Source organism: Colius striatus, chromosome 4 (genome assembly GCF_028858725.1).
Source record: "Colius striatus isolate bColStr4 chromosome 4, bColStr4.1.hap1, whole genome shotgun sequence".
Classification (NCBI taxonomy): domain Eukaryota; kingdom Metazoa; phylum Chordata; class Aves; order Coliiformes; family Coliidae; genus Colius; species Colius striatus.
In genome coordinates this window covers 43,402,036-43,414,320 of record NC_084762.1, presented here as the reverse complement: position 1 = coordinate 43,414,320, position 12,285 = coordinate 43,402,036, and the positions used below count along the sequence as shown (strand labels likewise).

The 12,285-nt window shown below is 40.2% G+C and overlaps 1 protein-coding gene across 3 annotated transcripts in view; it reads left to right on the top strand.

Annotated features, from left to right (window-relative positions):
* Positions 1-12,285, top strand: part of RAB31 (RAB31, member RAS oncogene family) — a 65,479-nt gene that overhangs the window by 29,686 nt on the left and 23,508 nt on the right. For all 3 annotated transcript variants that reach the window (XM_061995440.1, XM_061995438.1, XM_061995439.1), the window contains exon 3: positions 1,498-1,579. In XM_061995440.1, the coding sequence (XP_061851424.1) occupies positions 1,498-1,579 (82 nt within the window). The remainder of the gene's footprint in view (positions 1-1,497; positions 1,580-12,285) is intronic.

The following is a 12,285-nucleotide window of genomic DNA, read 5'->3' as shown; positions in this document are numbered from 1 at the left end:
TTACTGACTGAAGGACACTTGTTTGCAGTGAAGGAATTGATGGGAATTTCAGTGGTTCTTTGCTTTTAAATCATCAGCAGCCTTTTCACCCCAAGTAGTTGTTGCAATGTAAATGTCTTCTGTTCAAATAGAAAAATATTTTCCCTCTGTTATCATAATTATGAAAACTAAAGGGATTTTTTTTTCTATTTGAAGATAAAAATGTGAGGGCTAGCTTACACACAGAGGATACCACTTATCTGTATACATAAGCTTTTTATTTTTTTTTCTTCAAAATGGAAAAAATGTTTAAAACTAAAATCCTTGCAACCTACAGTAGCTACTGTAGTTCTGAAGTTCCTGTTTTTGAAGCTATGAAGTGTTGCTTAATCCTTTCAGGAGGAGAGTGACAACTGAAAGCACAACTGAAAAAGCGAAGAAAATTGCTGCTTTTTTGCCTTACTTAATATTTTTCTAAGCAGTACAGCATTGTTAAATTTGTGCAATTTGCAGATGCTGTAGATGAGAACTGTAGTGTATCATTCTCAGTAAATTTTTGGATCAGTCATATGTCATTTGATGTCATTTGGTCCTTTTTTAATGACAGTATCAAATGCATCTTTATGACCTAGGAAAAAATTATCACAACAGAAGCTATTCAGCAATGTCCAGATAGAATGGGGGCAAAAAAAAAATCTACCTCAGTTTATCAGTATCTCCTACTCACTGGAACTGGCACAGGCTGCACAGGGAGGCAGTGGAGTCTTCTTCTCTGGAGGTCTTCGAGACCCACCTGGATCCATTCCTGTGTGACTTGATCTAGGTGGACTTGCTTCCACAGGAGGATTGGACTAGATGATCTCCAAAGATCCCTTCCAGCTCCTACCATTCTATGATTCTATGATACTCAGCTTTTGATTGAAATGCTGTAATGTAGGAAAAGCCTATAAACTTGTAACTTTCTTCCCTTAGAGAAGAAAAATCACACAGTGAAAACATAGACAAATCACATTTCCTGCAAAAAAATACAAGAAGCCATGAAGCCTTCTTCATCTGAATTGAAGGGAAGAATTTTTTTCCATTTGTTCATGGTGTGCATTCAAGCAGGTGAATTTTCTGTTCCCTGGTGATTCAGTCTCCCAGGTTGGACAGAGAAGTTGCATATTTATTGTCTGGTGTGATGCTGGCTAATGCCTTTTTCTTAGTGTCAGCTCTATATCACTGCGAAGATGGAGGCTAGCTAGAAGCAGAAGCTACATGGGAGTGGCAGGAGCATTTGTGTTCCTTGGCCAGTGCACAATTGCCCTCTGAACTTTTACTTTCTTTTAAAATATGTATGTAGCTATGATATTTTTTTTTTTTCTGAGAACAGGGAGACTTTCACTTCTGTAGGCACTTCATAGAAATTTTGGAGTTTCCCCATACACAGTCTAACTCAGCAGAACTGTCTAAGCTCTGTAGGGTTCATATTCAGAGTGCTGGTCATGTTACAAATTTCTTCTGCTTCCTTCTTTTCAGAGCATCCTTCATGACTAAAACTGTGCCTTGTGGGAATGAGCTTCATAAATTTCTGATCTGGGACACAGCTGGTCAGGAACGGGTGAGTATTGCTTTGCAGTGTGTCTTTGTTAAGCTGGTTTCTTTTAATGCATTGGCATACTTTTTCTAAACCTTTAATCTTCAGAAAACTTAGTAAGTATAAGCCTACTGAATCTTTGCAAGGCTCTGTGAAGCAGGTGATGAGCAATCACCAAGTATACAGGTGATTTCATGCAGAGGCAGGCTGACCATACTGCTTAGCTAAAAAGAAAAAAGGCCTGGTGTGAAGTCAGCCACTTTCCTCAAGATAGCTCGGGCTGTGCCCAGACAGTTTCCAGCTCTCCTCTGGTTTCATGAGGTTTATTGTGTGGCAGCTTTTGTTGGTGTTGGAATGCACTTGACTTCCAGTACATGGGCTGGCAGGTGATTTGAGCTTAGGTGGTGACTCCAGGGTTGTCCTGAGTTGGGACATTGACTATGGGGCACAGGTTGTGTCTGATGTTATTATTTTTGGAAACTAGCACTGGCAACTTGCACCACTTAGTGTTTTCATCTGAAGTTTTCAGTTGTGTATGGTGTATTGCTCAAATTAAGTAGCTTTTTCTCTGCCTTTTCAAAAAAGCCATAATAGAGTTTGTGGGTGTTAGTTCACATTGACTATATGTAAGCTTAGTTGGTCAATTGTTTCTTTTAATAGCCGCAATGGCAGTAGCGTGCAGCAATAGGCTGTAGAACTGCAGAATTCTCTTTTTTATATGCCCACATTTATCTTAAGAAGTTGGAAGGAAATGGAAAACCACATGTACACATTTTTAAGTATCTTCAAACTATCTTGTGGATTTTTGGTGTTCTTGTTCATAGAAAAATATAGCTATGCTCATGTTAGATGGGGCTGAGATGCTTATACAGACTGTAGTGTCAGTCTGGATACATCCCACTGTATTCTCCATATCTTGTATATGAATTACTGGCAATGAAGATTTTTGCTGTAAAGTGCAGGAAATGCTGATGCTTTTATTTACAATGTGCAGCATGATGTAAAGTAGCCCTGATGAAATCTGTTGACTCTTAGCAATTCAGTATGTTATTAATGATGGGAAATGGATCTTGAAATACATATTTGAAGTATAGCATAATTCCTTCCCTTGAATCTTTTTTGTTCCATTTCTGTGTAGACTGGAGATGATAACTGATTAATTACTGCAAGAGGTAGCAAAGGTTCAGTTTTGTTTCTCATAGTTTGAATTTCCTTCCTTATTCTCTCTCTCTTTTCCTTCTACTTCCATGCTCTGCTTTATTTTTTTAGCCTTTTTAGCTCTTTAGCACACAAAACTCAGTTCTTGACATTTAGATATGTGTTATTCTGTTTTCCCACAGAGTGTTAAGACTCTTAAAACTTTCTTAAAAGTGGGCGAATATTAATAAAGTCGTGTTTACTGAACTGAACGATGCTTCGTTTGAGGCAGGAAATCTGAGTGACCTCTGACTCTTGGACACAAAATGCATCCTTCCTATCTAGTCCCTTATGTTTCCTCTCAGGTTTTTTTTTAAGCTTGGCATTTTTCAGATATCTGCTTTCCTTTTTTTGTGTATCTGTCAAAGATGAGCAGTGGCCACAAACCTTGTTAAAGTGTTCAGAATCTGTTACAGATACATTATGTTGTAGATTTTCATGTGTAATCATGAATTATAACCTCTTTATGCCGAGGACCATATTTTCCTTCTGTGTTTGCAAAATGTATTCCCAATCCTTCACTAGGACTCTGTGAAACTGGGGTGATGGAGTAAACAGGATTGATGAGTGTTGAGTACTAGCTACTGAGGCAGACAAGTTTCCCAAGGTGAGGCCCATACTCTTTCAGGATATTCTCTGCCATAGAATAGCTCCATTTTACAGTTCAACACGTGATGCTTCTCAATAGCTAATTCACCTTTGTCTTGTGTTGCTCCTTCTGAACTACTATTCAAGAACAAATGTCTCCCCCTGTTAATTTCTTTCTCATTGTCCTCTAAACAGCAGTGACCACCCAAAGCTTTCAGTCTACCCCAACCTCTGGGCCTATTGCTATTTTTCATAGGCTGCTAATAATGTCTTTTGAGTGGTGTTTCTGCTTTGACAACTGTTGTCCTTCTCTTGTTCTTTACAATTTTTGTTGAGGCTTTATGTTTCACTGCTAAATTGTGGAAGTTTAGTGAATGTGCTGCTGATAGCAATGTTTAGGACTTCCTGCACTTTCAACATTGCCTTCATTTGGAGTTGCATGTGCTTATTCTCGAGACAGGGTGCTCTGTGCTTCCCCATCTGTGCCAGGTGTTACTGTGTCTACTTGCTGATGCAGAGCCTTCACAGCAAAAGAGCCTTGGGTGAGATTTAAATGAACCCTTATTTATGTAATCAAATTTAAGTGCAAGCCTTAACCATGGGCAGGCAGAAACGACAGCAGCAGAACCTCTGTGCCTCTTTTCCTTGAATTTTCTCCTCCTTTTTCATGAGTTTCTCTGGACAACAAACTGGGAAACTGCCAGCTGGGAAAGTGTAAAGAAGCCATTCTTAAATATCTTAGTCACAAACCCTGATTTAAGCAATTCTGTATGAGAACCAGTGTGACTTGTAGCTGCCTTCAGTCATCTGGGAGAAACTGGAGGTTCAAGTGGCTGCTTCAGGAAAGGAGTGGTGTCCTGGGTGCTCAAGAGAAGCCAGCTGAAAGCACTCAGCACCCTGTTGAGGTGTTAAATCAACTTTCCGATTGTAACTTTATAAGCCTTTGGAAATGCTGGTCATTATTGCATTTAAAAGCTTGTAGAAGCACTTCAGTTAGTTGAAAAAACTTAATATGCAGGCCAGCCAGACAGAGGTTCGTCATGGAGGACAGATAATTTCCGAGTCATATGGATATAGTCTTTTATTTATTTTGTGTCAGGAAACTTGGACTTGTAGGCAGAGTAGAGAAGAAACTAGAATTGCCATTTTGTAGGAAATAATGAGCAAATGCCATTTCTGCAGAAGGACAGTTATGCAGCAAAAAAAAAAAGGAAATCAAAAGCTTTTCTATTGTAGCCTTGGAGGGAGCAAATGCTCTGCATGCTTCCTGGAGGAGACCCTGCAAAAGGGTGCATGGCTCTGCAGGAGCTATCATTGTAGAAAATTCTCGTTGTACTTGATTACAGAAGAGAGAGCTTCATAATCCTTTTGCCTTGTTTTTCTTTTCTCTTTTTTGAGTAGGGAGAAACTTAAACTGACAGCACGCTTAACAAAATCTCCCTGCTTTTCTGTGCCTCAGTACTGGTCTCTGCAGACTCAGTTGCATTGTGTTGGTGCACAGACAAGCTTGCTCAATTCTGATTCTCAGAGTTACTTTCTCTCTGCTTCACTGTTTTCCAAATGTCACATTTTTCCCTATCTCATTTTTTTCCCCTCACTTTTTCCCCATTGGCTTTAAATTGTTGCTATGGACCTCAGGACTTGAATGCATGACAATTACATTATTCTTAGCAAAGCTTCCCTCCCCTAAGAAGAGTCTCTTCTGAAGTTAGTTAAAGACGTTTTTATTAGCATAGATTTTTGTCCATGGTGCCCTAAGTAGCTTCTAATTGCAATGCTTTGTCTGAATAGCTTGGGTGGCTGCCAGCTTTCCATTTTGCCAGCTGAGGAATATAGGAGAGCCTGAGGGCTGTGTTTCTAGGGCAGAAAAATTTCCCTCTGTCCTTCTTCAATTAACTGTGTTGAACTCTGGGGTTTGTAATATTGTTTAATTAATTATTCCAGCCAAATTTAAACCTTGAGAGGAACTACGCTGAATTGTGGGCTTTCTTCTTTTTTCTTTTCCTTTAAACTTGCTCCATTTCCAGGAAAAGTCTGACTGATGAGATATCTGCAGTGTTTTGTAGCCTCCTCTTTTCTGAGTGACAGTACTTGTCCCTGTGATTCAGAAACAGTGCCACAAGACAGGGGGTGAAAATTTTCCTTGAGTGGAGGACTTGTCCTTGCTGCAGTCTTGACTGGGACTTTTCTCCTAAGCTGAGCAGCCTAATCACTGAGCCTGTGGGTGCTTCCTCTGAACCCTGCAAGGAGTTAACACCATCAATGACTTGAATTACTTCTGCAGTCAAGATGTGAACTGAATTTTGCTCTACAGTTTTACATAGGTGATTCTAGTGATAGTCTACAGCTCAGTCAATGTGGAAGTGGTTCCTTGCAGGTGGTGTAAGGACCTCTCTGCAGTAAGCTGTGTGGATGCTGAATGCTTACATGCTGCAAAGGTCAACAGATGATTTGGTAGTATGTGCAATTGTGACAACACAAATGTCATTACACATAGTAAGTGGATAAATTTTTTTTACTGTTTTTAGAGTTAGCATAAAATGTGGTAAAACATTTAAGAGATGCATGTGGATGAGTATTGAGGAAGAAAAACAAGCATGTGTAGCTTGACAGTGAGCTGCGATTTCACGTGTAGTGTATTTTGATTGTGTCTTTTGTTTAACAACTGAAAACTTCATAAGGACTAAACACAGGTCACTTCTGTGATGTTGCAAAAGTTTGTTTTCTGCTTATTTGAAATATCTTCAAAAGATGTTGAAACTTTTTTTTACCGGTAGGTTGGAGACAGACCTATCTTTCCTGATTTATTCAGACTGAGAATCCTGAGACCTGGAATCTCAGCCTTCAGTCATGTAGGGAAAGCTACTCATAGTTTTAAAATGCTTAATGGTATCTGATAGTGGCTTTCATGCATAACATTTTTCCGTTTGCTCTTTGCCAGCTGAGAACGTCAGGAATGTTGTATCCCAGGAATGTTGTGTGAGAAATTTATGTTAGGATAATCTGTTTGATGCTTCTGTTTTTTGCCTTTGCTTCACTCCACAACCCAGTTTTCCTTTTCTTGGCAGCTTCTGCCTGGAAGGTGAAAAGAAGGTGTGAGTGCCCAGACCTGGGCAAATAGGGTCCCAAGGCTGTAGGTGCTGTTCGTGGTGCACAGGCTGGTTCAATGAGCTCATGCAACACAGACACAGTGGTGGCAACCTCCGATTCCTCTCCTGTGGGTGCTTACCTTATCCATGGAAGCAGTTAAGGCAGCTCTCCTAAACAGGCAGGTTGACCACAAGAGCCTCAGCAATTCAGGTTGCAGATATGGAGGCCAGAGCGTGAGGAGGAATATCCTTCCAATGAGTTTGGGAATAGGACTTTGGATTTGTGGAGGTGGCGTGGCAGAAGGGGCCAAGGGCAGGAGAAATAGGACACACAAAATCACTTGCAGAGCAGCTGGGGGTGGACTGCTGAGTGAGGGGACAGAGGTGTGGGGAAGTCATATTCTACAAAGGTGAGCATATATTACAGGAAGGACAAGGAAGTTGCAGAGCTATGTCACTACCTGTATATGTAAGCACTACCAGAAGGGTAAGGATGTCTGACCTTGAGAGGAGCCAAGTGGTTTGGTCTTGGCCATTCAGATGTAATGTACATAGTCAGAGGGCAGCTTCTCAGGAATGGGAATGAAATCTAGCCAAGTGATTTACAGTTGTCAGGAAGCAAATCTTGTGTTGCTGTGCAGCTGCATATACTAGAAAAAGGCACTACGTGGAAAAAAAGCTTACCTGGATTCAGCCCTTGATATGAGAAGGTGCTAATGCTTGCTGAGCACTGGTCTGGTTCTGCTTACTGTATGCATCCTTACCCTTTCCAGCCATATGTGTAGGCAGAATTATAACATTTTTGCAGCAAGAAAAAGTGGTGTTCTTTACAGACTAGGATAGTAAAAGCAAGTCATTAGAGGAATCGTGGGTTTTTGTTGTTGTCGTGTTCTGATTTTGTTGTTTTTTTTTTTTCCTTTTGGCTGTGGAGTTTGGAAGAGAGAGCCCTGCTGTGGCCGTAAGCCAGAACTGGGATGTAGCACTACAGGGTGGTGCAAAGAGCCGCTGACATGAATTAATGTTCCCTGGTGTGCTTGGCAGATTGAATGAATTCAGGCTGTCTTCAGCAGCATTTGTCAGCCTCTATATAATAAACAGACAGAAGTGCTAGTTTTTTATTTCTGTATTTATTTGTCCTCTGTTTTGCTTTCTAAACCGACATCACATAAGATGTGGTTAAGAGAATTCCACTGCCACTGCTTGGGTGTGATTTACATTGTGTTCTCCTGCATTTGTTTTTTTTTTTCTCCTAAGTATTGCAATATGGCTACTCTGGGTTTTTCCTGTTCCCCATTCTGTATTGTTCTAGAGAGGAAATATGAAGAGCATTATCTATGACCAAATATACCCCTCTGTGATGAGAATGCACAGAAAACAACAAGCAACAGGGGTTTTAAATATGTGGTAAAGTCCTTAATGCTTTAATAGATCCATTTTTCTGCCCTTTGCAAGGGCAAAGCTTTTGAGATGGCCAGGTGAGGAGCTACAGAATCCCAGAATACTCCCAGAATTAACGAGAGCAACTCTGGTTATGCTGAACTTGCATTTGCACCACCTAAGACTGAATTTGTTCTCCGTGCTTCAGGGCTGTACAAATGTAAAGCTTGGGCAGCTGCTAGTTGGATCCAAAGAGAAAAAGGGGACCTACTTTCACAGGAAATTCCATAAAAGTCTTCAAAGTGTGTGTGAAGCTACACAAGTCATTGTTTTTGGGTTTTGGCATGTCTTTGGTAAAATAAGTTTCTCCTTTATACTTTGACTGGCCTTTCTAGCCTGGGTGTAGCAGTTGCATTGGAAAATGTACTCCTACATCTTAACTGTTGCATTGCAGGGTTTAGTGATCTCAGCCTCATGTGTTGTTATCAACCCTTACAAAAGCAGAACAGGCCTAATGAATGATGAAGTGGGTCAATATTTGCAAATAGGCTTTTTGTGTGTGTGTGTGTGTGAATACTAAATGAGAGGCACAGAACTTCTGAATTTTCCACAGTAGATAAGCTGTGAATGATAGTTTACTCATTATATAAAGATGAGAAGTATTTCCAGTGCCTAGAAGGACATGGTGGGAAATGCTGTGGCTACAATTCAGTAGTGCAAGCAGCAAGTCTGTGTACCTTTTCACTCCCAACAAAAATGTGTCCTGTAAAGTTATAGGTGATATTGTTTGGAAATGGGGAAGGAAAACCATGCATAAATGTATTTATTGGTTAAAGGATGATCATATGTGAAAGACAGAGTCATGAGAAATGTGTTGCATGTTAGAGGAGGTTCAGTTAAGGCTATTTTATGTCTAGAGTGCTGCATAGAAATCTGGTCACCAGCAGTCACGAAAGATGGACCGAGCACAGAGAAAGGTGGTTAGACTCTGCTTTCTTCCCATTACCTTATCTTCAGACTGGAGGAGCCTGGTTTAGCAGACTGGCAAAATTAAGACTGCAGGAGACTGCTCTATATTAATATTTCAGCTAAAGGCAAGACTTGATGCTTGAATTTTAGTGAGCCAAGTTTAAGCTGGATCTTGATCAGCTTTTGAAATGGGTTAGGAGCATGGCTATTAGTGACAGTGGGAGCTGATAGACGATTATTTCAGGTCTGTTAGTCCAAGGTGAGGTGAGCTGCTACTGGCTGCAGGTAGGGTTGACATCTGCCAGAACACTGCTCTTGGCTGTATGTTAGAGAGGGCCTGACTCCCCAGCATGTTGGGGTTCTGATCTGGGTGTCCATGTGGCAGAGCCGGAGGTGGCTTCCTGAGCATTTTAGGTATCTCTTCTCAAGAAGCAGAGTTATTCTCTTGCCAAATCTCAAATTGCTCCTGTTTCTCCTAATTTTCTTGGGAATTACTGGAGAAATACTGAGACAGAAATACTGAGCTATAAAAGCAAGGTTATAGACAATGTAATTTATAACACAGAAGGTAGTCTCATGAGATTTCATTTTGTGAGCTGATTTTTTTTGTGTATGTCACATGTTTTGGGCATCTGTCCTACATTTGGTCCTTGGCAGGTGAAAAATGTGCACATTAGTATTTGATATCCCCTTAACTTTGTATGACTCTCTTTTTGCAGGTAATTAAGCCAGAAAAAGGTTCAAGAAGATTTTGCTTTGGGGCACTGATTTAAAAAAAAAAAGAAAAAAAAAGCCAAACCAAACAAGATAAAAGAAATATAATTATTTGCATAATTTTTTTACAGTTCTGTTTGTGATATTGGAAAATCCATGCTCATAAACCACGTTTGTTAAGTGTCTATTATTAGATCATGAAACTTGCTCAGAGTTACATCTTTTCAACCCTTGGATTCATTCAACAGTGTAAAGAATCTTTTTTTATTTTATGGTTAACAACAAAAAGGTTTTGAAGTGCTGGAGTGTGTCCAGAGATGGGCAACAAAGCTGGTGAAGGGCCTGGAGAAAAAGTCTTATGAGTAGTGGCTGAGGGAGCTGGGGATGTTTAGCCTGGAGGAGGCTGAGATGAGACGTAATCACTTTCTACAACTACCTGAAGGAGAGTTGTAGTAAAGAGGGGATTGATCTCTCCAGTCATGAATGATACACTAGTAAATGTGCACAAGTTGAGCCAGGGGAGTTTTAGATTGGAGATTAGGAAGAACTTTTTTCCTGAGGGAGTTGTTAAGCATTGGAATGGGCTGCCCAGAGAGGTATTGGAGTCACCATCCCTGGAGATACTCAAGAGACACATAGATGACATGCTGAGGGACATGGTTTAGTTTAGTGATGGGCCTGATAGTATGGGGTTAGTGGTTGGACCCGAAGGTCTTTCCCAACCATGATTCTGTGATTCTAACAGTGATTCCGTCTGTCTGTGCTATAGTGTAACATCATGTTTGTTTACTTGACTGTACAAAATAATGACAAAGGGGATTTAATTTTTCTTTGCTGTTTAGTACTGTGGTAGCTGATAATTGTAGTTACTAGTGTACTTACAGTCATTATTAAACAATTTCAGAGTACTTGTTTTTCTCACAGACCACAGGAAATTGCATTAAGATGCACTGTAACCTCATTTGGTCCAGTGTGAAGTATGAAATCTTGACTGTCAGGTTTATCTAAATAGAAATGTAAACTTACATGCCAGATTAAATTTATCACTTGGTATAAAAAAAACCAAATCTGAAGCTACATGTCCAAATATAGATGAAATGTTTTCTCCTCTTAAAAGGCCTTATAGCTAAAATGTTACTGTAGAAATATGAAGGAGGAAATAACTGCCCTGTCAGTTAAGCATGTAAACAGATTTTCGATGGAGTAGAGCAGTAAAGTTTTACTTACATGTAACCAACAACTACTGAACCCGAGCACCTTTCAAAGGCAGTTTCCTTTCCGAGCCTAAGCTTGCTGCGTCTTGCCATCTTTTCCAAGCTTACAAGGAATTGGAATGTTTAAGTAGATTATTTTGTCTAAAATGGCAGAGGAACTACATTCCTCCCACATGCTGCACCTCTGGTTGCCACAAGGAGCAGGTCAAACATAGTTTGATATCATTTGTCATTTATGTTACTGAAATGCAACACATAGGTGAAGTGATATGTAAAAAAAAAAGTTTCAAAATAAGTTTTCTCTGTTTATGCATATTACATGTGATGATTTAAAATTATTATTGCTTCCATTGTAGGAAAAAAAGAGTAAAACTGACAGAAGCAGTAGTCTGTACCAGCAGAGATGTGCACAGAATAATTTTGCAAGTGCTGAACTGTAGTCTAAACCAATGTGAATCTGGCTTCTAGTGATCCTGGCCTGCCTCGTTTTTCTCAGCCATGCTTTCCTACACATTCCTTTTGGCCGAGCCTGGGTTTTATCTGATGCACAACAAGCTGATTTGGGAATTGAGCTTCAAGGTTAATCCTGTCAAAAAAAAAAAAAATAGTAGTTGTCATCCCAATTCCAATTTGCATCTGGTTCTACTTGTCCAAGGTCCAGTGAAAGAGGTCTGTGTGTGAGGCTTTTTAAACATCTATTTATTTATTTATTTTAAACTTCTGGTCCTAGTACTGACAATATTCTTCAGTGAAACAGCTGTTAATGGAAAATGTTCTTGTCACCTAGTCAAAAGAAAATAAAAGAGAAATTAAGAAGATCTTGTACAGATTCCCAGTGTGCTTTCTGGGCCAGTATTTGAGGAATCTGAAGCATGTGAGTTTAACTGCATGTGAAGTGTGATTACTGTTATCTGAGAGCTCTTTGTAAATTCATGAAAACTGTATAATCCAGATTAAAACCAAATCAGCATGTGTGTAGGGTATGTTGGGTTTTTTTTCCCAGGAGTTTTCAGACTAGCAGGAGTGTGCATACACCACGAAAGGTCAGATCGGCCCTTCATGATTTTGAGGCAACTAGAGCACAACACACATTTTGATGAGTAGGTCTGAGAAATTCTTGATGTTGGTAGGAGATAACGTCTTGTCACAGGTACTCACTGAGGTAGCTAGGAAAGATGCCCTCCTAGACTTGCTGTTTGTGAATAGAGGAGGACTTGAGGAGGATGTGGTGGTAGGTGGCTGCCTTAGCCACAGCGATAATGAAATGGTTGAGTATAATGAGAAGAAAGGACAGCAGAGTTGCTACCCTGGACTTCAGGGGAGAAGCCATTAAGCTAGTCAGGGAGCTATTTAGCAGAGTGCCCTGAAGCTATTTAGGAAGGTACTGTGGGAATCCACTTTTGAGGGCTTAGGAGTCCACAGGTGCTGGTCCATCTTTAAGAACCACCTTGTAGAAGCACAGGAGCAGGTGACTCCACTGTGTTATAAGTCAAGCAAGCAGGGCAGATGACCAACTTGGCTGAACAGAGAACTCCTCATGGAGCTCAAGAGGAAAAGGGAACTGGATAATCTCTGTGAGGTC